At 41.6% G+C, this 27540-nt stretch overlaps 1 protein-coding gene across 1 annotated transcript; it reads right to left on the reverse strand.

Annotated features, from left to right (window-relative positions):
- Positions 1–106: 106 nt before the first annotated feature.
- SLC6A18 (solute carrier family 6 (neutral amino acid transporter), member 18) lies at positions 107–27379 on the reverse strand. Its single transcript, XM_010583562.1, has 12 exons — positions 27223–27379; positions 17826–17966; positions 16086–16223; positions 13280–13461; positions 12771–12881; positions 7457–7569; positions 7061–7189; positions 6286–6442; positions 4737–4941; positions 2995–3154; positions 1421–1583; positions 107–319 (listed from the first exon to the last, which is right to left on the reverse strand). The coding sequence occupies exons 1-12, from the start codon at positions 27377–27379 to the stop codon at positions 107–109; spliced, it is 1869 nt and encodes a 622-aa protein (XP_010581864.1).
- Positions 27380–27540: the final 161 nt, after the last annotated feature.

The raw sequence follows: 27540 nt of genomic DNA on the forward strand, positions 1-27540 counted from the left end.
AAGCATATGAACTGCGTAAACAGGTTGGTTGGATGATACCATGCTGAAGCTATTTGTGTCTAACAAAGGCTGTCTTATTTTCACTTACAGACAGATAAATGGGTATTTATTCTTTTGGATGAGAAAAGTTGCTGTTAGACCCCTGACATGAAAACACTTCTGGTGCTACAAAGCTTGGTTCCTTGTTTCTGCACATTCGTTTGATCAGATGGAAAAGTGCTACCAGAGGCACAAACACACAAGGAAGGACAGCTAACAGCACACAGATGGCCAGTACCCAAGGTGGATAAACTTTCTCCTCTTTCATAGGAAAGCCTTCCTATGGAGATAAAAAAGCAAGCAAAAGAAATAATTGGTAGGTACACTTACATTTTGCTGTGATTTCCATTTTCTTATGGTGTTATAGTAAGTATAGCTAAAGTTTTACTCTTATACTGCAATAGCATTCAGCGGCCCTGTATACCTTTCTCACAGGTCTGAAGATGGCTGTAAATGTTTTACAGTTTCAAAGATTTATAGCTGAAGTGTGACACATTCCTAGGGAGGCAGGCGTTGCCCAAAGAGTTACAAACTTTCACCCTCGCTTGGTTAAGGTCTGATTATTCTTGTTAGTACTCAAAGCTTACCTGGTTTCAGCAATTACTGAGCATGCTCTTTGCCAAATAGGGAAGATTTATGTGAGAGATTTTGAGGGAATGATGGTAATGCAATTTCTGCAAGACTGTGGCTATGAGTTTTATTTTGGGATGACAGATACTTAATGGCATTTGGAGGAGACACTGCTGCCGTGTAGTCCTCACGCAGTTTAACACCAGAATCGATCTTCAAACCCCTACGCAGGGTGGATTTGAGAGGGATCCAAGAAACTGCAACTGACATGAGACAATGACATCCAGATCAACTGTTCTCAACATTGACATCTCTTTGGTGCTGAATTAACCAACGCTGTTCTTGGACCACTGCCTCCCTCCCTGTCTGCCTGTCAAAACTACACATTCATGTATTCATCAAGGCCTCAGTAATATTGGTAGTTCTCACTGAGTACTGTTTTCATCCTTGGTATCTGTTGTGCAGCTCTAAAGCTCTGCCCATGCATTTGTTCCACCTGTGAACCCCCTGTAGGTATGGAGTGTCTGAGACACATTTCACTTCAACAGTTCTCTGCATTACACATATCTGTAAGAAATGTGGAGCATGGACTATGCAGGACTCCTCAAGAAGATGCTCTGTTAACAGAAATGCATTTTAATATGTGTAACCTCTATGCATACCAGAGCCTTCTCATTCTGAGCGTTGCATCACTTCAGGCTGCATTATGTAGGTAAGCAGTAGATAACAGTGATTTTAAAGGATCTGGTAAGGGAGAAAAATATACAAGTCTTGCTTTTATTAGAAGCTTTGAAAATATTTGGGGACATACGTATTTAGGGTTCCAGGCTGCATAGCTTGCTGGCTTCTGTATCTGAAGAGTAACAAAGGCCACGAAGACAATTAGCAGGAGCAGAGGGCTAATGAACCTCCATGTGATCTGCCAGTAGAGATTGGGTTTTCGTCCAGTCATCCATTTCACATCTTTACTGAACCTTTTAAGAGGAGGCATGTTTATGGTGATGTCAGATCTAAGTGGTAACAGTTTCACTTTTTCATACTTCCCTGTAAGTTTTAAACACATGGTACAGCTCCCTAAATCTTTGCTATTCCATACCCTTTTTTAATAACTTACTATAGATTTAAGTAAATAATAATATCAATAAATTGATATAATTGATCCCTACCAGGGACAAATGGTCAGTTTACATTGTCAGTTTACATTACTTGAGCACCTAGTCTAAGGTTTCTAAGCACAAACAAGTGAAGAAAATATTATAGCAGTTCTGTAGAACTATTCCAACATTTAAAAAAAGACAAAATTGCCAAGGGAACAAACATAGCTTGTTAGGAAGAAGTCTGAATTAACCAGCACCAAATGAGTCAAATCAAGTCAGGGACAAAATTATTGCAGCCTGAGCCAGCTTCCTCTGCAGTCAGTAGTGGCAGTCATTTGGACATGGAGCTGATCTTTTACATATACCTCTTACAGTTTTGTACATTGAATGGGCAGTAGGTATATGCTTCTGGGTTTGATAGTGACATGATAACCTGTATCTGTCAAGTTGGAAAGTGTTTTGTAATCTGGAATAGGAATTGTGATTGTGTGTGTGTGTTCAAACACAAGCTTTGTCTTCAGTTCTGTTAATCTAACTGAAGATACTAGAAATTCTCTTGAGAGCTGGGAAAAAATGATTTGACTGTGTTCGTATCCCATAGTAACAAGGAGGAAAAAGTATACGTATACTAGCACAACAGAGAAAATACAGGTGCTGTGGAATCCAGAGTCTGTTGTAGCATGTGAAACCAGGTTTTGTTGCCACTTTCGTGTCATGGAAGATTGAGGCTAGCTGTTCAGGCAGCAAGAGGGATGTGTGAAATTGTTTTATGATGATGTAGCCTGGAAGTTATTGTCACTTAACATGGGAGATGCTCCAAGGATCTTAACAGTGGATCTAAAAAATTTTTAATCAGTGTCTGTGACTGTGGAAATTCTCAGCATGCAGGTTGAGCTTTTTAACATGGGCGAGTTACTGCATGTTGTTTACTATGAAGTTTGAGGGGAAGAATAATGATATGCAAAAAATGCAAGAGTATACAAAACAAAATGGCCGTAACGGGAGCATATTTGAAAGATGGTGTAACTCCTCTTGGCCAAAGAACTACAATGGCTGTTGACTTTCTAGCTTTAAACTTAGGATCCCTCCTTCCATAAGTGCTATGCAGAGATTATTCTTCTTGTTTTACACATATAGGAGACTTGAAGCAAAGAATAACTACATTCACAGAACTGTTAAGTACTACAGAAGTAAGTTAATATTGTATACCTGTATGTAACATACATGGATTGAGAGGAAAATATATTTGTCTCTTAGAAGAAAAAAATTCCATCGGTTTCCAACGTACCTTTTCATTTTATAGACATATGCAACCCCAATCACTTCAAAGAAGGCGATGACTAGAAGAGGCACGGAGCCTGCATAGCTGTCAAAAATGTCAATCCAGTAACTCCCTGAACCCAGTGTAAAACACAGAGTGATGAGGAAGGAAATTAGACATATTATACCTGAAGAAAAAAAGGTTTGTTACAGGAGTACTGAACTGAACTTGGTAAGTATATTTTTGTTCTAAATTATTTTTGCTCTTGTTTTAGTGATTTTTATCCTCTCTCCCTCTACAGAGCTATGACAAGCTGTTTTTTCCTTAGGGGAGCCAATGCCACTTCCCAAACTCCGTTTTCCCCTGTGTATTGGCCAAGAGGCACCAGTCTGTTGCAGGAGGAATGCACTGGTGTGACTCGGAGCATCCTTCAGTTGTTAGTACTTCCAGCAGATAACCTGGGCTGCGCTATGCTATTGCGCTGTGTTAATTTTTGACTGATGCAGTGAGTTTCAAGTGCCCTTATTTCCATGCAGTCATAGGCTCCAAGCACAGGTAGCTGGCACCTGGGAAGTTGTAAGGGCTCCCTGGATTTCTGCCCCCCATTTCCTCAAAGAACCCAGAGCTTCAAATGTGTATGTGCCTTATGTCACAGCGTGTATGGTTTAGGTTTCTCCACGCTTCTGTACAGTCAGTTCCCCTTTAGCCAAGGTATGGATTTGGGGTAATTGAGAGAAAAAGTGGGAAGGAAGAAAAGTGTTGCTGGATGCAGACCTGGGCTGCAATTCAATTTGTATGTCCTTGTGCTGTGTCACTAATTGCATCTGACTTTGAGATGGCTTTTGGTTCAATGCTGTGTAAAATTGACTCCGGACTTTTTTTTTTTTTTTCCTTAAAAAAGCTCACGATTGGAAAATCAATTTCAAAATAATATGTTTACCTCATCAGGTTGTGTAAAATGAGAAGGGTATAATTTTGATGCCACAAGAATACTCTAAAAAAGGCACAACAGCAATATTCCTGATAAAAAATTTAAAAGGACAGGTTGCAGAAGTGTTAATCCATTACTTCAAACTGCCAGAAATTTTTCTAGACCAATTTCACAGTACGATCTCTCAGACTCTCACTGAGTCTGGTTCTTGAGGAGCAGGTTGGGTTCAATAACTGTCTCTGGTTGAAAAGATTCTGGTTTTGGTGCAAGAACAGGATCGCACGCACTCATTCCTGTGTTTACAAGTGGTAATCTTCTACTCTGGTGTGTTCACAGTAAATGTGAAATAATCTGTAGCAGCATAAACCTGAATGAAATGGGGGTGAATGACCTATCTTGCAGCTGGGACAATGTGGTAAGTTCGTGCACAGGTGGTTATGTCAGACCAGCTGATGTCACTGGTTGCGTTAAAGTGACTTGTTTAGGTGCCAAAGGCTTAAGTGAAGACAAGGCTCTTCCTGATGTCTACAACAGCTCAGAGTGAGCTTGACTCCAGGAATAGCAATTTAACAAGCTTTCTCAGACTGAAACAGCTCTTGCAAGCTAAGAAAAAAAGACGGCAAGGGCAATATAATACTGTCATCTGACAGCTACTGCCATAACTGCTACCTCATCTATGTGCTTATCTTCTGCAAACACAATCCACTGCCCTTACTAACACTGTGAGATAGCTAAGTTAATATTACAAATTCTTAATCCCTCTACAATATTTATTAAGGTAGTTTGCACATCTATAAATAAGCCACCTTCTTTGAAGAAAGCAAAGCAAATACCTTACCAGATAACAGCTCTTTGGGTATTGATTTAGATATAATTCGAAGCTCTAAAAGAGGAGTGAAGACTCCTTCGATGTTCCCAAACATAGAAGAAAGGCCCAAGCTGAACAACATTACGAAAAACAGGATGGCCCAGGCCTGGGAGCCTGGCATGAGAATGATGGCTTGAGTGAAAATGATGAAAGCCAAGCCAGTTCCCGATACACTCTGCAGAATTCACAAACAGATAAAAATGCGCATTTTAATAGTGCAAATACAATTTCTCATGCATATAGAATTATAACAGGCTTCTGCCCTTCCCTGGAGTCAAGGGTGCTGGTCAGCCTATGGGGCTCTGTGGCAGCCAGCAGTTGAGAAAACGGGGAGCGGGGAGCGTTTGTCAGGAAAGGCTAATATGGAGAAACACAATTTCAGCCAAATTTGTTTGAATTCGCTATCCCAAGGACAAGGATAGTTAAATCTAAGCATTGAAAAATGCTAATGTTGCACTAATTTGGAAGTAAAATATGTCAAACTGTAAATCAGAAATGGGTGCCATCAGAGGAAGCCAGACAAAACAGAAACTGAGTTGTGTAAGGCTGGAATGTTGTCCTTTGACTTCTCTGTCGTGTGATTAAAATAGCTTATTTTACCATTGTTGCGTGTTAAGGTTATCGTGCACTGGCACACTCTGTCTCTAACAGGTGTGTCCACCCTTTTGTCCTAATATTTTATTTTATTTTTAACTCAAGCTCCTTTTTTTTGTATTCTCTCCTCCAACCATGGCCCTACTCTTTTTTCATTAGGTGGTAAGGACTTGTAACAAGGGAGTACAAATCGGTGAGTAGTAAATGAGAGTTACAGGACTGGAGCAAGTGGAATGAGTTTGGAGAAGTAAACAGAGAAGAAACATCTGTGTTTAGTGATAGGGGAAATGTTTTAGGAGGATCGGAAAAGACAGAAAGGGAGAGAATGTATTTTGGCAGGGGGGAGGGAGGTTGGGGAAAAAAATAATAAAATATTGGTGAGATCCTGTGCAGAGATGAGGAAAAATAAAAGGGAGAGGTCAAAAGGGAATAGAAAGATGGGGAAAGGAAAACAGAAGACAGTGATAAGGTACCTTCCTGGTGGTCATACATGTGATTGAAAGCAAACAGTGAACATTTTAATAGATTTTTTTGATACTTTCTTAAATATGGATTTAGGAAACTCCCATTCAGCATCCTTTTTCTATAATCTTTCAGCTAGATGTGTTTCCTCTGTTGTGCTTATTCCTGTAAACCAAAGTAGGACTGAATCTAGTGTCCATGGTAGGCTCCAGGTAGGAACCCATTTGAAGATAGGTTTTCTGATAATAATGTGTAATTTTGCATGCTGTACCAGACAGCTTTGAATTGAAACTGTCCTACAGCAGTGTTATTTCAAATTTTGAGAAATCATTTTGTTTCATCATTATGTATAATATATTCATTACAAGTAGAGTAATGTACAAGTACTTATAAGAAAAAGGAAGATACCAGTCCTTCTACATATTTTGTTTAAGGGTTGCTTTGTTGAAAGCAGTTATGGTACCTGATCAAGAAATTCTTGAAGGTCACAGCTTTTCAGTTTGAGTCCAGCAATTTTTTCTGGATGTGATGAATTTAGGTAACTAATCCAGGCTGTATAGTTCTGTCGCACGATGCTTTCTTCCGGAAGATCAAATTCATTGATGACATTGATAATGTTCCTGACAGAGAAGCCAACATACCATTAGTTTCAATGTTTGCAGATGATGTGTCTGGAAATGCTATGCCATGTATTCACATGTTAACAGAAAGTTGTGTTTACTTTCTGTGCAGTTATTTACAATATAAAGGAAAATGTTAAATAAGAACTTTTATATATAAAATAGGAGAAAATATTCAGGCTATTTAATGTCTTCTCTTTCAGATACAAACTTTGAGTACTTTATGCAGATGCAGTCTCTAAAACATTTCTATTTTTATTTTATCAGCTCTCCAGAGCATTTCCACCACTTGTGTTCAATAACTTAGTGAATCTAGTGGAATAGGGAAAAGTGTTGGGTTTTTAACTACTTCTAATGCTAGTCTGGGACTGAGATGTGACCCTTGGTGCACTACTTGCAATGAGTTGTTTTATAATTTGTCTTGCTTCTTACAAACACTACCTCTGATCATTCTTGCCTCAGTGCCATAATACTTTCCATTTTTATATTAGACTTCTCCATACAGATGCTTTTCCTTTTTAGTGAAAATAAATTCTCTAAATGCATGTTTTTCAAGTAACACATTATCTATTGAGGCATTGAAACCACAGTATAACACTGGAAATGCAAGTTTCTCACCTGTCCAAGCAGTCCCAGTAGCCTGTTGTTGCTTTAAACCCCAAAACAGAAAAGACTGGGATGGAAGCATAGAGGGATGTCACGCTGTTCACAATTGCCACTGTCACTGCATCCTTTTCACAGTCATTTCTAGAAATAGCATTCAGACAAGTGAAGTGACTAAAAAAAGGCAATATTTTATCTGTGATTCTCTCGGGTATTTCTGCAAACTTTTTTTATTTAGATTTTTTTTTTTCCCCCCTTCCTGTTAGACAATCTATTTGGCCTTTTAGAAAGACAGCAGGTGTTAAGATCCTTTAGAAAAATTAAGATCCAATTAAAATGTGAAAGTTTTAGAAAATTGCACAAAATGCAGCAAGAATTTAGCCAATTTATAAAGGTTGTAGTTCTACTTACTTTGGTGGATTGTAGCTTGAGAATGCAATAAGCCCTCCAAAAGCCAAAGAGAGAGAGAAGAAAATCTGGGTAGCTGCATCAAGCCATACACGGGGATTTTTCAAAGTGTTCAGCTGAAATAATTGGAATAAATGCATGTATTAGGCTGAAATTAAAATTTCTTTTTCTCTTGGTTGTCATAGCTCATCTCTTATTTCACTTCTGAAATTGAGAATTGTGCTGCCATGTAAATACACTGAAAATGGAAATTAGTACAAAAAGTGTCAGTAAAGCAGGTGTTTCTGAAGACATAATTTGGTCTATTTAAATATATTTAGTAATTATAGAATCTGCTTCATTGTACACCTCTTCTGTGTGGCAATAAAAATGTGTTTCTAAATGACAGGCATTAGGCACACAATAGGGACAGTACATTACATTTTTCCTCAGTTTATTTCTTTTTGTTAATCCACATACCGGGTAACTTCCAGTTTAAGAATATTATCTTCCTAAAACTGTATAAACAAATACTAAACCTTCATTGTTTTAAGACAAAGTGATTCCATAGCTTTCCAAATTTGCTTTAAAAAAAAGACTAAAAGCCCAAGCAGACATGAAGAGGCTCTTCATTGAAAAGAGCATCTTGGATTCAAAGTACTGTGAAAACAGCAACAAAAGACAAAATGGCAACATAGGAAAAATAAGAAAAAAGGAGAAATTGACAGAGTGAAATTTGAATTTTGATATAAGGGCAACATGATAGAGGAAGCTAAATTAAAGAGTCAATGACTGTTGGATTACAGAGAATAATACGCAATTTTAAATAGATGTGCTAAGAAGGAATCTTACCATTAAAATCAGTCTAAAAGAAAAAGATAAAACATAAGTAATGTGCAAAATGTAAATGTGCTCAATGAATATTAGTTTCCTGCAGAAACTAAGAAGTGACATGTTATATTCATACCCTACCACGTGAATTACTTTCTGATCCGTTATCAAGTAGGGGAAATAAAAACCAGTATTAGTTAAGAATGAGCGTTTTAAAAACCAGGTGGCCCAAAAGTAGTACTGGGGCTGTAGAGTATTTCACTTTGTTTTACATCCGTCTGAGTCAAATCTGTATCCTAGTCATGCAGGTTGAATTGTGTGTTTACTGTGTCGTGTCTATGTGCCTGTGCCATTCATCCTAGTACGTGACTGGGAAGATTTGTAGGAATGATCCTACCAGGAGCATTGGTAGGAATGAGAGGTAAGTACGCCAGAAGACCCTTAATAGCACTTTGGGTTTCTCTGAAGCTGGCCTGAGCTTGGAAGAGCGAGAATAATGGGTTGACCTCGGTGTGGATGGATGCAGTGAATGCTTTTACTGCAGCTGCTTTCTCCACAAGTGTGCCAGTGCTTTGACCATGGCAGAACTGGTATTACGTTTTGTACAACATAACGTAGCAAGCAGATATGTGTAACTGTTACTGGCTGAAAGGCTTCAGCTTAGGCAAACCTTTCTAGAGGTTTATTTTGAAAGATCATAACCAAACCCTTCAATGCCAGAGTGCTCACTGGTAGGACCTTGTGGAGGTGCAGGACTAGATGCAATTGCAGTGCAGAAACTCAGCATTCGCATTGCCACGTGGCCTTCACGTTGTGATTAAGTGCTGACAGATACAGCTGTTACAAGTCTGGCTTTCTGACTGGGGACTTTGGCAAATGAGTCTGGATAGTTTAGTTTGGTGCTAGATGCAATGCATTTATTGACTCTAAAAGGCGCTCGTCAACGTCCAAACTTGAAGAAACAGCAGACAGGCAAATGCGCTGTGGCAATGTCATTACGTGGTTTTAAGCACATTATGAATCTAAATGTTATTTTATATTTTCAGTAATACAGCATACAGATTTCATAAGAGTGTCCTCAGAAGAAAAAATGTGCTGGAGCTAGAAACGTGTGGATGAAGATACACAGCCAGAATGTTAATGAATGAACACGGGACTAATGAGGAAAGGAAGCATAATTGCTCCCCCCTGGGCGGTAGGATTTTTGAATACTTGAACACATGAAACACAGATGGAAACTTTCTTAAAACAGAATTAAAAAATACTGGGATCCCTGTGATGTGTAATTTTGGTGTAAAAACAGCTGTTGCTTTTCTCATAAGCAAGTGGCTAACAAGTAATATTGCACTTAAAGACAGCAGTTCATTAAGGTAATGCTTTTGTTCTCCTTAATACCAGAAACAATACAGACAGACCGGGTACCTTGAAAGCAGTTTTAAGTGTCCATTCACAGTAATACATCAGGTGTAAAACTAAACTGCAAAATAGAGGAAAAAATTACAAATTGCCTCTGTGATAGAGGACCTGGTGCCTGTGCTGCCTTTTTCTTGGCTATTCTCACTGCTCATTAAATAACTCCAGAGCTCTGGGTGCAGGCGTCAGTTGCCCAACCAAGTTCCTGAAATTATTTGTTGCCAGAGAACCTCCAAATATTTACAGTCTCTGAAGCTCTTTCAGATGTGAAAGGGACTGGAGAAGGAGGCATTTGTAGCCAACACAGATGTCCACAGAAGCTGAACTGTGTAGAGACCATTGCTGATGCTTGGTAGGATCCCTTTTCTGCTGCCTCTGTTTTTTTTTTTTTCCCAAGAACCTTTCCAAAAGTTTCTGTTCCAGCTCCTATGTTGCTTCATCTTTGCACAGCTTCTGCTTTCCCCTCAAGTGCCTGTGAGCAAAACTTCAGTATCTTTTTTGGTTTTTTGGCAACTTCACTTTCCAGGTAGCCAAGGATTTAGAGAGGGTGAGTACATAGTCAGACTTCTCCATGTCTGAAAGTCAATGAAAAGAAGTATTCATTATTTGTTCTAGAATTTAAGGTGTGAAAGTGTGTCAGATGGCAAAAAGCCGACTATATATTTCTGCATGAAAATAAGACCACAGCCCGCCACTTTTAAAATCCATATACATGCAGTTATCATTTGTGATATTTAAGAACTAAAATACAAACTTGGAAAGTGAATAAACTTAAACAATGGTGGTTTGAAAAAAAAAAATTCAGTTGGGTGATTATGATGTTGAAACTGGCTAAGATGTGACTTTTAGCACTAGGTATTTCTTTCACAGATTTTCAAAAACAACAGTGAGGTGTAACAGTTACCAGAGAGTGGATGTGGCAGCTGCTATAGAGAAACTACAATTTCTGCTGCACTGCAAAGTTGGAAAAAAGTTGGAAAAGATTGCCTCCAATGAGTGGAGAATGTCAGGAAGGTTGATTTATTTATTTATTTATTTGTTTGTTTAAAATTTTCTTTTTTTAAAGCAAGGTGAAACAGGCAGTAGGTGAGCTAACTCTTACTTTATTTTGCTAAAACTTTACAAGCTGCCTGCAAAAAGACAGGAAAAGAAGAAGAAGAAAACAGCGCACACTTAAGAAATACGCTTTACAGTTTTGTAAGCTAATGTGGTTTGGGTGGGCCAGGTAAATCTTTGCCAAAAAAAACCCACAAACCAAGAACCCCTCTGTACAACTCACTTTGGGACATCCCCCGTGGAGAAGTGTAACAAGAAAAACACATGTATTTATTGATGGCAGTGGTGGGAATAGTTCCTCATTAAACAGGCTAACAGAAAAGGCAATAATGGTACTGCAGCTGGGGGCTAAGGGGAAGAAGAGAGAAAGGAGATGTTGTTGCAGTTGTATGCTTACTGTCTTTTTCAAGTCCTTGAAGTGCCAAAATCCTCCATAGCAGTTGGTGTGTTAGTTTAACAAAGCCATCTCTCTGTCTTACACTGTGACTTCCTATGCAATAGCAACACCTATAGCAGATATCACTTACCAGGCTGTTGCATCAGCTTTTCCATGTTCGTAGAAAAGTTTCATCACCAAAACCATCTTCAGATGACTCTTCAAGGACGTCCCCAGGATCTGCTTTCTCAAACCAACTAATCATTAACTGCAGGTTGATTGCAGCTGGATTTTCATTCTAACTTCTCACGCTGGTCTACAAAACAGTCCAGCTCTTCTTTTCTGACGATCCTCTCCCCCTCAGCACTGCAGTACCTCCAGGCTTTGTGGATACACACAAATCTAGTTTTTGCATTAAGTTCGCTATGCAACGTTTGTAAGTCCCAAAGATGCCTGAGCTCTCCAGAGAAACCTGACAGCCGGGCAGAGACCAAATGACAACAGGCCAAGCCCTGTTCTGGTTGTGTTGTCTAGTCTGCTTTTGAAGAAAGCATTAAGACATTGCACCAAGCATTTATTGTCCTGTCTGGGCCCTAGAAAAATACAAGTGCATGTCCTGATCTCCTGTAAAGACCAGGGTTGTCCTTTTTGAGTTCTGATAGTGTTCAGATGGGTGCCCATACCACTGGGCTTGCAGGGGGAGGGATAAAAGAGGTGTCTCATCTGAGCTTTCTCTTGCTGGTGTCTCTTTCCAGGCTGGCACGTAACGTATCTCCGGGCTTCTTGGCTTATGTTTTCCTTAATGCCTGTATTCTGGTTGTAGGACGGGAAAGGGAAATACCCATTGCTCCTGTGGTGGGAAGCACTGCTGTTGCTTTGGAGGCAGAGGATGCTCCGAGACCATCCATCAGTGCGTGCTGCTTTTCCTCCTCTACACTCACTGCTTTGTGGAGCTTTTTAGCATGAAGGCAGAGCTGTGAGGAGCCTACAATTAATAGCAACCACTTGGTAGGACAATTTCACTTTGCATTTGGGAAGGCCGCTAAGAACAGTGTAAAGAGGTCCTTCTGAAATGGCCTGCATATGAAGGGATCTGGGACTCCTGTCCCTTTGAGAAGATGAGAAAAAATGGGAGAGGAGTATTCTCCAGCAGTTCTGTCTTTTAGGGACAGCTACAGGGGGTGAAAAACTTCAGCTATGGAGAAACGGGTAGGAGAAAATTACTTTCAACCTTAAAAAAAAAAATCACTTTGCAGTATAATTCCTCAGTCATTTTCCTTGCGAATTCTTAAAAGGTTAAAGTTGTGTAAATTCTGTAGCATTGGCAGGGAAATCCCATCTTTATCATGTGTAAAAGAGAGATGATTCTACTCATGAAGTGCATCAGTTTCACTTACACATTCAAGACTGAAGCACCCATAATGTACTCAATTTTCCAGTAATTTCTGATATGCTTATTACTGAACTGTTAAATACTTTGCTGCTTCTTTTCTTGCTAAAGTATATTAAAATACTGAATCACTTCATCTCAGAAAAAAGAGCTTAGCTGAGATCTTGGATAGGGAGCTAGATCAGGAGTTGCTGGAAAATGAATATACAGTATGAGATCTGAGGGGGAGAAAAAGGAAAAATAACATTTCTGACTATAGCAGCAATACTTACATTAGGGGTGAAGAGGTAAACCAGACCGTCAGTGGCTCCTGGTAGAGTGAGTCCGTGGATAAGGAATATAGTTAGGACCAGGTAAGGAAATATTGCTGTTACATAAATTGCCTAAAGTGAGAGGGTAAGAAGACAGACAGATAGTTACTAACATCAAAAAATCCTGTTTAAGTTATTACAAGAGACAATCCTAATAATATTGGGTCAGACAGCTACAGATGAACATTGTCATCTTTAAAAGAATCAGAACGTGCTTTTGCTGAACATATTTGTAACAAAATTCCTCTTAAAACTGCTTGAGGGGAGACTGGTAGGGCAGAAGCATTTGCAATGGGAAAGAAGTGTCATTCTGAGCCACCTGTACCGCTGCGATCACTTCCTTGGACAAGGAGCACACTGAAACAGTGCTAGTGAGGTAAACGGGGAAGGCTTTCCTTGGCGGGGAAACTCAGTATCTGGAGAGCAAGACCCAAAGTGTGGGATAATGCACTTCTGTATCCTTTCCATACCTTTCCTGTGGTTTCAATTCCTCGGATGGTGCAGAGGTATACAATTGCCCAGCAAGTTGCTAAGCACAAAATGAGCCACCACTGTAACGTGCCAGTCTCAGTGACATCAGGTGTTATGTTCAAAGTTTTCCTGTACCAAAAATAATTTACTGCGGTACTTTCGTAACATTCTTTGTTGAGCCCTGGAAAAAAATGTGGTAAGCGTAAGAATAGATTTTAAAATTGGTAATATTTTTCCCCACCCACTGTAGGCTTAGGAAGCAATACTTTAGACTAACGGAGAGTGGCAGGATGGTCTTGTTGTGGGTTGCCAAATGAAATACAGAGACGGACTGAACTGGCCTTTCTGCACTGTCTGTAATGTGCAGCAAGACAAACTCCGTCACGACAGGCTGAGACTGCGAGACGTACGTGAGACCTTCACCAGAACATCACCAGCATTTCTACAGGTGATAACTTTCTAAATAGAAAAGGTGTCACACTCAGTGCAAGGTAAAATCTAAACTGTAATTGTGGTGGAGACTATGAAGTTTTTTAGCTATATGGCTACAAGCTGGTGGAGCCTTAACAAGGTTCAGGCACCTGAGGATACATCTAAGCCTTCAGATCTTCAGGAAACCTGCTGACCTGCTGTCTTTAGCTGGAAACCTGAGTTCCCTGGGTGCTGCACCTCCTGCCTTTGCTCCTAGCCAGAATCAGGTGTGTCCTGAGAGCACGAGGCAGTCCTGTGCGTTTCCAGGAGCTGGGGCTACACAGCACGGGGCCGACACTGATAGCAATCCCTGTAACCAGGAGGTCCAGCACACACCAGGACTGGGAGAGCTCTTTCCCCTTTCCCTGCCTGGTGAGACCTGAATGTCTCTGCCTAGGAGAGCACGCTAATTTTCGTGCAGCGTCTCCTGCTGAAGCTGCTGTTTTGCACACAATCCCCCCCAAGTTTACCATAACCCCCCCCCCCCCCAATTGTGGTCATTGTGGCTTTACGAAACTTTTCAAACAAAACTTGCTCTGGTGAGATTGCAAGGTGGAAAATGAAGTAACTTGCAGGTATGTGAGGCACTGATTTAGCCAAGTGGCTTTCCAGTGACAAATTTACACTTGCAAGTGTGGTTGCCACTGAAATGTCATTACACCTGAAGCTGGTGATCCTCTTTCAGTGTGTGAGGACGCTCGTGTACTCAGACTTTCTGGCATCCTTTCCTCAGCTCTGAATTAAAAGAATCGGATGTGCACCCGGACATACACTGACCAGTGCAATCCCAGTTACCTCTGAATACACAGTCTCTGGCTGTTGAATGGAAGTCTGTGGGTTGTAGCACAGTGTATGGGTAACAAGCTATGTTGTGAAAAGCTTTGCTGCTCTTGTCCCTTTAGCCCCAGCTTAAGTACGTGAGCCTGAAATAATGTCATTTTAGTCTGTGTTCAGCTAAGCCTGGTGGATGGGAACAGCTGCTACTTGGCTTGCTTAGGAAGCAGGTCCCCGGAGAGAGCATTGCAGTCGTGATGGAGAAGTGCAGGTTCTTCCCATCTTGGCACTGGTATTGAAAAATCTGTCCTTAAAGGACTTCCTCAATATTTTCTAAAAGATTCTTAACTAAAAATGCAGTTTTTCTGTATACCAAACCGGTTGATTAAAAAGATGATCTCCAAAGCAGGTTTGGAAAACATTTGTTTAGCTCACTAGTCAGGCCACCTGTATCCTGAGAAATGAAAGAATCCTATTTCTTAAGGCCCAAATAATTTTCTCTACTTCTGTAACAAAGGTGGGGGACGTCTAATTGTCTTCCTACTCCAGAATAGTCCTAAGGTCTCCAAAAGAAAGTTGACTTCTGCTATGTTTTGTTGTTTTGTCTTTTTTCTTAGCCTCTTACTCAGATTACGTTTCTGCTCTGCCCTGGAACTTGTCATCTCTCATGTTCTGAACAAAAAAAGAAAGCTGAAAAATAATTTTAAAGAACTGAGAGCAGTCTTCCTTATCCTGCTTAGGTACACTGTCTTTGGTCTCACTAAAGTTTTTGAACTGGGTAATGTGAATTTGGTCTGAGCCTCAAAGATTCCCTCTTTAAGTAGTTTCTCTTCTACCTCAAAAGTTTTGCTTATTTAGTTGCTCCTTTTTCTTTTTTTTTAAACACTGTTATTTTGTTTCCCTTTTAGAAATCAAGCAAAAGGGGTCGTGGACTTTCTGGCTTTTGTTGTGCCTGTGAGGGTGATGAAATTGAGAAGGCTGTCATCCCTCTCGTAGCTTTTTGACAGGAAAACAAACCAGGTCTTTTGCACAACCTAGGGCCAAATCAAGTGTGGCTTCTCTTCTCAGGGGTTTCTTGGCTAGCTGCTCTAGGAAGCTGTCTTGTTGGATGTGTAAAAGTAGTCTTGGCAATCTACAGGCAGAGACTAAAGTTCTCTGGTAGGGTTGTGTTTCCTGCTCTGGCAACTCAGCTGATCTTTCTCAGCACATCATGGCAAATGACCTGAAATGTTATGAGTCATAACCAATGCATCACCACCCAATGAAAACTCGAGTCTCATTTAAAGCAGATACCAAAAGATGTAGTCATAAATTGGGTTCTTAATTATGCTAACAATCTCATGTGTCTTGATATGTAGTTTATGATAACAGGCACGTGTGTCATGATAAATGGCTATTTCTGCATAGTCAGAAAGCAGAGGACGCTCTTTCAGACTGGTATTTGTATCATAGCACAAGCACAAAAAATAAACAAAACTTCCCTTTTCCCCTTGCAAGCCCCGAGACTCTGACATTTGTGATCCTCCTTTTGCTAGCAGTGATGCTCTAAGTGGTAGTTACCTGTTCTGTTTTCATTTAGAGGGCAAACACTCCAAGGAAGAGGTTCTTGGAAGGAATTTGTGAAATACCACATCACCCAGGTTAAAACAGTGTTGTAGTATAAGCTCACCAGAACTGACACCATCCACGAACCAATCCCTGCAGAAAGCACAAGATCTCAGCTTAGAAAAGCTTTGGAAAAAATTATCAGTCACAGCACTTGGTCTTAGAAGCTCACGTTTCCTAATTTTTCAAGATTTTCTGTTTGCCTCAGAGATTTTCACATGAAAGATGGGCATTTGTGTCCTCAGTAGCCAAACACTGGTGCACAGTCCCCCAGCTCACCGGCCCTGCTCCAAGAAGGCTGACAACAAAGATTAGGGCTGAAATTTTTGCTCTAGTGTATAATACATTGTTTTCTACAACACGGGACAACTTTAATAGCAGAGACCAAAAGAGACTGACATCTCACAGCATGCTACAGCTGCGTGAGGAGCACTTTTTTGTCCCAAATCATGCACATAAGTTTGTAACAAACACCGGTAACTGTTTTACTCCTACAAGAAGGAAGGAAGAATAGCAACACCATGGTTTCTGCTTGCTTGCATTTTTGCAAAGGGAGGATGGACGTGCCTAATTGTAGGAGATGGGTTTAGCTGGTGGCACCACCCTGCTGCTTGGCATTTCTTCCTGGTTGCCCTCTGGCCCTTAGATAATTAATCTTACCCAGCCCTTCTCCTCCCACGCCTGCCCGCAGGCACAAGTCTTGCTGCCAGTCCCATTTTCAGGCGCCTGCTTAAAGCAGGGCATCATCCAGCAGTCCTGGCTGGAGCATCCGAGGGTTTCTCCTTGCCCCAGCAGGCAGGAGGATGCCATCTCAAAACTGGTAGAGCCAAGGGTTCAGCCCTTAACAGTGGCTGCTCCTGGTCACTTTTTGCAGCCTAACAATGCACGCAGGACACGAGATATGGTTTTTTCAGTGTATATTAAATTAAATAAATAGAAAAAAAATTGCTGGTGCAGGACTGCAAACCAGTCTGATACAGACTGCTCTGTGGATTGTCCTTGTGCCCAGCCATGTTGTTAATGTCCCTTTAGTAGCCCCACAGTGCCCCTCTCTCACGGAGGGGAACTTTCCCAGGTGCGTTAGGCTCCTTAGGAAGTGCCAGGATCCCATTCCTGATTTTCTGTCCCCCCTCTGGTCTGACTATCCCTGGACAGAGAAGACTGGCTTCTGGTGAGGCTGTGAGGGAGGAGCGAGAAGCCCTGTGGGCAGGCAGCTCTTGTGTAAGCACCAAGATACGGTGGGAACGGGGCAGTGTTGGCTAGCAGAGCTCATGATCATTACTATTCCCACAGCAAAGGTTATGAGGTTTGCATTTAAGGCTCCTGTGTCCCTAGAGTAACACCTGATGGGAGCAATATAGAATTACAGAATCATGGAATGGTTTGGGTTGGAAGGGACCTTTAAAAGTCATCTAGTCCAAGCCCCCTGCAATGAGCAGGGACATCTTCAACTAGATCAGGTTGCTCAGAGCCCCGTCCAACCTCACCTTGAATGTTTCCAGGGATGGGGCATCTACCACCTCTCTGAACAACCTGTTCCAGTGTTTTACCACCTTAATCGTAAAAATTTTCTTTTATATCCTGACAAGCATTTCTTTTTATATCTTAGCAAGTGTTAGGCGCAGGTCTGTAGGAAGAGAATGCTGGGTGGGAGCACAGCTGCAGTTTCTTGAGCTGGGACCCCAAGAGACGTACCGACTCCTCCAAGGTAAGGTGAGATGGTGTTCCAGGCACCGATGCTGCCTTTCCTCAGGCACTGTCCTAGGGCCAGTTCGAGATGCAACAGTGGGATTCCTTCGAAGAGAAGAGCGATGAAGTATGGGATCAGGAAAGCCCCTGAAAACACAGTTAAGTGCAATTGAGCCACACGATTATCTGCATCTCACTGAAATTACTGGTTTGTAATTTGTCTGCTTTATGACCCTAACAGAGTCCTTGTGGGGTGTGTTGAGAGAGGGAGCATTGCTAGGGATACCTGCCAAGTAATGTCTCTTAGTGGTAATTTTGTTGGTGAAGACGTAGGAGGAAGGACAGGGATGCTTAGTGCTGCAGGACACTTCCCCTCAGGCACTGCTACAGCCCATTATAAACAGCCTCGCTATTTCCTCCATTTACCCTTTCTTTTAAGCATCTTCTTTTCTCCCCCTGCTCATAAAGTGCAAGGGTTTGCCTCTCCCTTATACTGTCTCTTTCCCATTCAGTATATCATTTCGTTTCCGTCCCTAAAGTTCTCAGGCGCCTGCTCCTCCATCTTCCCCTGCTAAAGCAGGATTTTGCGCTGGAGACCCCCAGGAGACCAGGTTACTTTACTGCATAAAGTTCTGCTCAAAGCACAGAGCCTCTGGCTAATGAAAAACTGAAAGCAAGCCAAGTTGTTCTGTGAGACGCGTGGGAGCAACGAAACCCTATTTCCTCCCACTTTGTGTCATCTCCTACGTCTTCCCTGTTTTTTCTCATAGCAGCTGCCTTGGGCCAGAGGCAGCACGTGCTGTTGGGTGCCTGCAGGCGGGTGTCAATCCTGCTGGCAGCCTGGCTGGTTCCTGCAAAATGGGTGTGCAACGCCTCATCTTCCCCGCCTTTCCTCAGAAGGGACACGGGTTTGGGTCTTTGCACAGATACTGGTTTTCATGACACCAGAAGTTTCGTCAGTATGTTTAAAGCACCTGCTGAAATGTCCAATTAAATTGAAATGATCTAATAGATTGAAGTTGATTGCCATGACCAACAACCGCTGTGACCACAAAGCTTCTTTTCTTTGGGGAAGCAAAGACAGAAGTCCTGCCTCAGCCCATTCCCAATCCGTCTACCAACTCATACCGACTCTGTGCTCCTCACCGCTTTGTCAATAGACCCGTGCCTTGTTATACCATTTCAACTTTGCCTCCAAATCTGATAGCTGAGTCTGCCCAGCTCTTTTCCAGCCCTGGAAACCTTCTCCTCTCCCTCCAGGCTGGCAGGGAGAGCAGCTTTACCATCACCTCCGTTGGTTCTCCGCTCCGTCTTTGGCCCGGAGAGGGAGGTGGGGGAATGAGCAAGGATTTCTGGTCTCCTCCTGGACTGGCTCCTGTGTTTTGCAATCACCGATTATTCTGAAAGGCTGGGCAGATAAATCGAATCACTCAGGCTAGGTGTTGCAATAACTTTGCTACCTATTGCTAGCTGCTGCAATAACTACATACAACACCCAGAGAAGGTGTGTTGTTTAATGGTTTAGCCCTTTATCAAGCAGTACATAGGAACAAAAATCAGCAAAGCTTTTCTCAAAGAAGGACTGTTCTTAATTTGCCAAAGGTGGAAATAAATGTCTCTCCTTATGATCTGATTTCTTACGATGTTTTTAACCGCTAAGAAGCAGATTTGAAAGAGGAGTCTCACAGTTAATTCCCATTATGTTAAATCCTCATTATGGATCCTCAGTACCCCTCCTCAGTAGTCCTCTTGCTTGGAGGATACTCTGAAGTGGCTGTTATAAACCACTTCCCCTCCCCCAAAGAGAGAGATTTACAGAGAGAGTTAAGGACCACAACAGTTTGTTTATTTTTAAGTGTTTTACCACCTGATGAATTCTCACCTGGAGCTACCTACCAAAGCTCCCATGTAAATACTAAGGAATTTGCAGGTCCGTTCTGCAAGAACTCAGAAACCTCTCGCCACACTCAGTCCTGCACTCTCCTTCAAACCTGCTGCGATATCGATATCCCCCTCCGCAGCACGCCTGGGGACGCCCACCCAGCCCTCCTGCGAGCCCCATGCCTTGGGCTGTCTCCTGGGAAAAGCAAAATATTCACGTGGGTGACTGGAGCACGGCAGCGCGGAGCACTGGGCTCGTTCGCCCGGCTTGTTCGCCTGAGCTGTTTCTCTGCAAGCCACGCGATGCTGAGCCCTTGCTAGCAGAGTGCTCTATAAGGGACCAACCTATCTCCCGTATCATATCTCCCTGGAAATAACTGTGTAATAATTAGTGCAAACTGCCCTCTGTTATCTCTCTCCCATTTTCTGTTTGCTAGTTGAACCTTCGATAGCAGAGCATGTTTAGATATTCTGCAGATAAAAGCCTGTTTGCTTTGTGCTGGCTTGTACGTTATCTCCAACGATATTTATAGCATGGCAAAACATAATGTCGCACGTGGAAAGAAAATACTGGTTTTCCGTGAGAACCGTATAAAAAGTATGCTATCTACAAATATGGAAATATGGCAGAATATTGGGCTAAGAAGAAATAGTTAATGGAGCTAATCTTTCTCGGAACTAATTCAAATAAATGGCTTGTAGTGTAAAAATATGTGTTCAGTTATTCATTCCTTTGCTTTACAGTATTTTTAGGCAAAAAGGAAATAGTCAGAAAAAGCATAGACAGTCTGCTCAAGCACTTGAAGCTTACTCTTTTCCACAATAAAATCCCCCACCCATAGAAAGAAAAAAAATACTGGAAAGGTATCAGATACTCTAGCACTATATAGATAAGGGCTTTGTTTAATAGATAGGGGAGGATGTGCCATAAGGCAAATTTTAAATACTTTTTAAAAAAAATGCCATGAAAAATGTAACTGCGAAAAAGGCAAGAAGAAAATCCAAGAAGCAGAATGAAGAAGGAAGCTGGTACCTGACACAGAGCATGTGTCACACAGAGCATTCAGACACAGGCACAGCAAAACCCAATCGGCACCCAGGTGATGTGTGGAACAGGTACGGCAGAAACTCAGTAGGTTTGGCTTCCATGAGGCATGGGAAAAGGAAACCTTAGCAGAAACAATCATAAAGTGCCAGTAAGCAAATTATTCTATATCTGAATATTCTAGGTATATGTATATCTAGATATTCTAGCTCTATATGCTCCACAGTGAAAGGCAAATAAATGACATATGTAAGAAGCGAGCCCAGGGGGGAACCTCTAAAAACAAAAGTTTAGCTTCAGTAACTTTTTTCCTCTCAAAAAACATATAAGGAAAATGACAGTGATCAAGCATTTGTAAGTACCTTAAAAGCCTGGAGAAATGCCCATAAAAATCAAAAGTATCACCAGGGCATGCTTTAGTTGCATTCCTGGGGCGTGACCTAGGAAAATTTCAGTCTACACCATTCCTTCTGTTAGAAAGACACCCCAGATGCACAAAGCATTCATCCTGCAAGTACGTGCATGCACTACTAAAAGAAGGTCAAGGAGAAAAAAAAACCTAACCAGTCCAAAATCTACCAGAGTTAAAAGTTATGTTGGAAGGAGATCCTGCACAAGGATACCACAAAGCCAAGGAACAATCCCTGTGCACATGAGAAGGCACAGAAAGCCTGCAAGAGCTTTCCAAATGAGGCTATCAACAATTACAAATACTGCACATATTGGTAAGTTGGTTTCGTTAACGATAGAGTCCCAAGTGACAAGGAGCACCAGTCTGTAGCACGATCGGTATCATTGCTAACTCAGAAGAGCCATTAGAGTGGAGATAGCTCTGTAGTCATGGCAGTAGAAAAGAAAATACCTGGTGCGCCCTAGATGCACTGTGGGTTTTTAAAACCTGACCCCTCGATTGCAACGTACAGGCAAATCAGGTCAGAAAAGCAACTGCTCGAGCATATTCAGCCCTCTGCCTGCAAAATGACGCTTGAAGGGCACAATCTTTGTTGTATCACCTACACATGGCAATCTGGAAGAGAAGTGCACGAAGGCAGCCTGTGGAGAGTTGCTGATGCACCGGAGGGCAGAATGACCAGGAGGCTAACGAAGGAGCGCGGTCTAAAGGTGAATCATGGCAACCGGCAAAGCAGAGTGAAAGCACCAGATTGGTTTTGCCACATCTTAGAAAGAGAGAGCAACAGGTCTGACTATGGAAATGTAAAGCGGTTTGAAGTATCAGCCAGGTGACCTCCTAATCAAGACGTACCAAGACCTGCAGAAATGGATAAGCCTCAGTGAGAAGCAGAGATGGAAACCCAGTAGCTTTGCTTGATGTTGGGGTACCAATGAAGACTTCCTAAATGGTGGAGAAAAACTTAGAGGAACTGATCCACGTGCTCAGTATTGCACCTTACCAGCACCTGCAGATCAGCTAGCAGAATTAAAGCAAGTAACTTGAAATGACGATCTAAAGACACAACAGCATTTGAAAGGCCAGAACATGAATATCAGAGATTTAGGAATAGAAAAAAGTAATTATAATGAAGACAGAAATGACCTGGAAAATGGCAAAATAGTAATTCCAAAGGAAACGTGTAGAGTCTGAAAAATTCAGAAAGCCCATCTCAGTATGATACAATGCAACAAGCATTCAGAGATCCACTTCACCAGTTCTGTTGGTACATAGGAGAAATGGTGATGGGTGCATTTTTCCAAAAGACTGAGAAATTAATGGCAAGATACCTGCCATAATTTATGTTTTACCTGCAAGAAATTGCAATAGGTGGGAACTACTTGTTCGGATACAGAGAAAAAGCTATTAGCTATTGAAAGGGGATTATCAGACCTGTCCCCCTTTCTCCGTGGGAGTTCAGCTAAGCAGCGTAGTAGCCAACACAGCAACGAATCACATCAAGACATCAGGTAAGGAAAAAAGCAGCAACTTAACCATATTCACCCTCTCTCTGGAAAACAATCCTTCATGATCTTTGTTATGTCTTTTGCACATGCCTTAATCCAGGTGAAAAGTATGAGCTGCTATAAATGTGGCATTTGTGCAGTATATTTATGATGGCACTGATTTTGACCGACAGGCCCCATTGCACATCTTACGGACACTGAAACTTTGCAGGGTTGAGTTTCCCACGTAAATGACTATATCTCCTTGAGCAACAATGAAGCAGCTAAAGCCATGTCCAGAAAACCAAGAGGGCAATAGCCATTTCAAACGAAGATGGGTAACACCTGTAGAGTGACTTATAAAATAGCCTTGGTGATCTTCCCTGTGAAATACTCATGACTGAAGGACGCAAGCGAGCAGCACCCATGTGCGAGCACCAACCTGAGCTGTAAAGGGCAACCAAGTACAACAAGTTATGAAAGGATCAACCCCAAATGCCATAGTTTTTCACCAAGGACTTGAGCAGGACATGGTAACAATCCAGAAAATGAAGTTTGTTACTTGTTGTAACATAATTAATTTTTCTATCAGAGTGTGAACTGTTCTGCTCTTCCCAATGCATATATTTTATTTTTTTTCACAGTATCTTCCAGGTATACCTGTTGTTCCGCTCAGATTTTATTTTCTTTCTGAGGACGCGGTGAGCCGGGCAACTGCATTTTGTACCAAGTTGTAGTTCAAATTCTAGCAAAAGGTCAGGTAAGCCACAGATTATGAAAGTCTGTAAATCATTGCCCCAGAAGTAAACAGCTCTCCCTTTTTAGCAGGACTTTAGTGTTTACATGTATTTATTTTCCTAGAAAGAAACTGTATTTTATATTAAAGATTTTTTCAATCATCCTGTAGGCTCAGGCACTATGCCCATTTTTAATACCCATGGATTAGGCAAGTGTATGTATATACTAGCTATAATCAAAAGTAAAACACTGCAGTAAGTTCCAGCTAGAACTGGGTTGGGATTTTTTTAAGTATTCTGAGATGACTGTATGTGTACATATATAGCAATATGACTTGTTTGAGTCTTGGTTTTAAGTGACAAACTATATACTGGGCCATTTAGAGACTTCTTTTCAATCCCAGTTGCCTGGGAACCTTTGCGTTTGTCTCCACTTACTGTGGCAAACAACCTTCATGTCCATTAGTCATGAAAAGTAAATAACTAACTTAACTCAGGCAATAAATCCAAATAATCAGTAACGACAAGGGTGATAAATGTCAGCAAAACTGATATTATATTAGATCCAAGTTACTGAGTAACACTAATGTGCGATGAATAAGGTCCAGAGGTCTGATGAGAACAGCTGACACGAGGCAAATATACAAGCACTTATTTTTATCTCTTGTTTTTTAAAAGATCTAGAAATGAGGTAAAGTGCATTGCCTAACTCTTAAAACACTTGGATATCACCTGAACCAGCTATGAAACTGTGATCTGTATCCCAGAAGCCATTCGCTGCACCTCTCAGGGCTCCTGCTTAACCACGATGCTGCTGGTCTCTCCCATCTTCACCTCTTCAGACCCACACAAGCGGGATTTATGCTCCAATAGCCCTGAAAAGCTATTGGGCTTTTGCATCTGAGTTGTCTGCTTTCAAAAATGCAACCCCAAACCACATCACTGCCTTAAATTAGCAGAAGAAAAAAGCAGCTACATTATACACTGGTGTAAACCCAACAGCTCTGTCTTCTTGGTGGTCTTCATGACTCACACAAACTCTTCCAACGCCAGCTTTCTGAGATAAATTATTCACAAACCCCACAGCACTTTGTTACAGAGTCCATCCTGCTGTTGAGCTCTCTGAGCCCTTCATTAAAATCCAGTGACCAAACACTGGCCGTACATCCATACATTGAACCTTTATTCACCCCTGTCTTGTGATGCTGTTCGTAGTGAAGCAAAGTAGCTACATGCCATTACTGAGTCTGCTAGCTATTTTAAACTGATTTTTTCACTGGCAAGATTGCTACTCATGGAGCAAAGGAACAACTCGACCTTTGTCCCTGCAGCATTTTCCTATTTTTATTATCATTAAACCTTCTCTAAACCCTGTCTTTTTTGTCCCTAGCAGCTCCTGTGGGATATATCAGTGCTCAGAAGCTGGATACACAAGCAAACAGACTTTCGGAGTAAACCAGGTCACCGTGGGTCTCCTTGCACTCGCACTCATGCTTCTCCTGGGGTGGTAGAGGTCCATAGGGCAGGGATGCAGGACGTCCCGGAGGGGAAGGATGGAAGGGAGAGATCAAACCTCAATAGGAGGTGAGTGTTGCTGATCTTTTGAAGTGAGGCTGGGATCTGAAGAGGTTGAAAAACAGCTGGCCACAGCTAGTCCCCCGCCTCCAGCACAGAGAAGCAACCCTTGGTGCTTCATGGGAAGGTGTGAGAGCGTTTTTACGGTCAGCAGAACAATATTTCATCTTAATCCATAATAGAGATTTACAGGAAGCCTTGAAGCACAAAGTTCATGCAGCCTCATGCAGCTGGTGGCCCCAGAAGCAGCTCTGGGTAACGAGATGTGCGGAGGAGCTGCATCTTGCTGTGGTCCCGTCTGTGAGTTTCAAACCTTCCACTAAGCGCTTTGTGTTAATTGTTCATTGTATTACAAAAATATCACTTTATGTTTAGTTTTATTATGTTGTTTGTTAATACTGAACACTTGTTCCCTTGCTCTAAGATAGAAAGGCCACCTGAGATGCTGTAGGGTATTTTTCCGACCTACAGCTCCTACGCCAGAAGAACATCTTCCTTGTGGGCCCCATGCCACATCTGCTATGGGGATGTCTCTCTAAAGGTGTTTATCGTGTCTCATTAACGCATGTATCATTAACTGAAGCGACAGGCTTTTTCCATGGGCAAACACAGAGACACTGCGTGCTCACACCTATGGATTTCTAACCACCCAGTTATGGCACTCCTCTGAGAGAGTTTCACTGGGTTTCACATCTTGTAAATAAATAATGGAAAATGTTAAGTCTCCTGGGAGGAAGCTAACCTACTGCTTCTTCTCTTTTCTTATTTGAATTTGTGTAATCGTAGCTTCCAGCTGTTACATGTTCAATATTAAAGAGCTCCTTGCCACCAAAATAGTTTCCATTTGCTTCTTTATAGACTATGATAAATGTACTCTTTCGTGTTCAGTTTCATGAGCTGAATAGATTGGATTCTTAAGTCATTCCTTGTCCCATAAGTTTCCCAGTCCTTAAATAATTGTTGGTGCTTTTCTGCATTTTGGCTAATTTTTCAAGTTGACTTTGAAATTTGGACTTTCAGAAGGCGTCAGAAGTTCAGAAGTTGTCTTAGTGTCGGTAGCAATATCTACACCTACTTCCTAGTGCTCTGCTTATATATGCTGAGATTCTTTTTGTTGATACAACCTGCTATATCTCATTCATTCAGCTACTTACCAGAGTCCCTAAGTGGCTACTTCTTTCTGAAACACCTCCTTCCATTAAAGGCAGCATCCATTCTTGGTTCCTTGGTTGATTCAAATATATGTAGTTCATCAAGTAATACAGACACCTTGGTAGAGCAAGCTTGGATTTAATATTTTTTTCTGTCATTTGACAGTTTCTCCAGGTTTGAATTTTCTGTTTCTCCCGTTAATTGAAAGATAACGAATAATTCTGGGCTGAAACAATTTGCTATCTGACTCTGCTTTAGACAGCTTACCATGGCAGATCTCAGAAGCTACTGTGAACGGTGAGTTATCAAGTACTCTTTTCCGATCCATCTATATTTACTAAATCGGCTGCTTCTAAGGCAATTCTTTGTGGGACTTTTTGTTACTCGTTGTAACATAATTAATTTTTCTATCAGAGTGTGAACTGTTCTGCTCTTCCCAACACATATATTTTATTTTTTTTCACAGTATCTTCCAGGTATACCTGTTGTTCCGCTCAGATTTTATTTTCTTTCTGAGGACGCGGTGAGCCAGGCAACTGCATTTTGTACCAAGTGACAAGGACAGGCTTGGGCAGCTCTTCGCACCGCCTGGCAGGCTCCTGGTTGGTGTTCTATCAGCTGAGCATTTCAAACAGCCTCACAGACATCAAAAAGTGCAATTTAGTTTTGCGCAGGGGCAGTGCCAGACGATGAGGTAGCTCCTACGAGCATCAGAGAAGGGAGGGGAACGACTCGCTCACCTTCCCAAAGGAAAGCGCAGCGACCATTTATCTGGGAGCCGGTTGTCTCTGGACTTTTCGCTTTTCCTTAACATAATGACCTGCAGGTTCAGTTTCCTGCTCCTGGCAGGACTGTAGGAGCAATGTAAGAACTTACAATGGTTTTGCTGAGAGTTAGCATCAGTCTGGTCTTAATTCCTAAACGAACGCATCATTTTAAAATGAAATATACTCTATAGAAAAAGCTAATCTAACTAACCGGTGCAAAACATTTATGAGAACGAGACAGTTTAAAAAAGAAGTGATGCAAATATATAACTTCCATGCCCATCATAAGTTAGTATGGTTACATTAGGATTGTAGTTTAATATTTTGGCAAAGTCCCGTTTCAGTCTTACCGCCTCCATGTATCTGACACAAGTATGGAAATCTCCACACGTTCCCCAGACCGACGGCAAATCCGATACAGCTTAAAATATACTGGAACTTATTGTCCCACTTGGGTCTGCCATCTTCCTTAGGGATTTCAGGTGGCACTGATAAATCTTTTGACATTTTAAGGAAATATCCTTAGCTCCCTATAAATGGGAAGAGCCTTCAAAACCCGTCTCTCCTACAGGTTTTATGCGGGGTGACTGAAGGATCCTGGAAAGGGAGGTGGAGCTTTCTTTTTATGTAATGCAAAGGAATGTGTCATTGCAGTTTAAAGACAAAAC

The sequence above is a fragment of the Haliaeetus leucocephalus genome, unplaced genomic scaffold (assembly GCF_000737465.1).
Source record: "Haliaeetus leucocephalus isolate CR32 unplaced genomic scaffold, Haliaeetus_leucocephalus-4.0 Scaffold915, whole genome shotgun sequence".
Classification (NCBI taxonomy): domain Eukaryota; kingdom Metazoa; phylum Chordata; class Aves; order Accipitriformes; family Accipitridae; genus Haliaeetus; species Haliaeetus leucocephalus.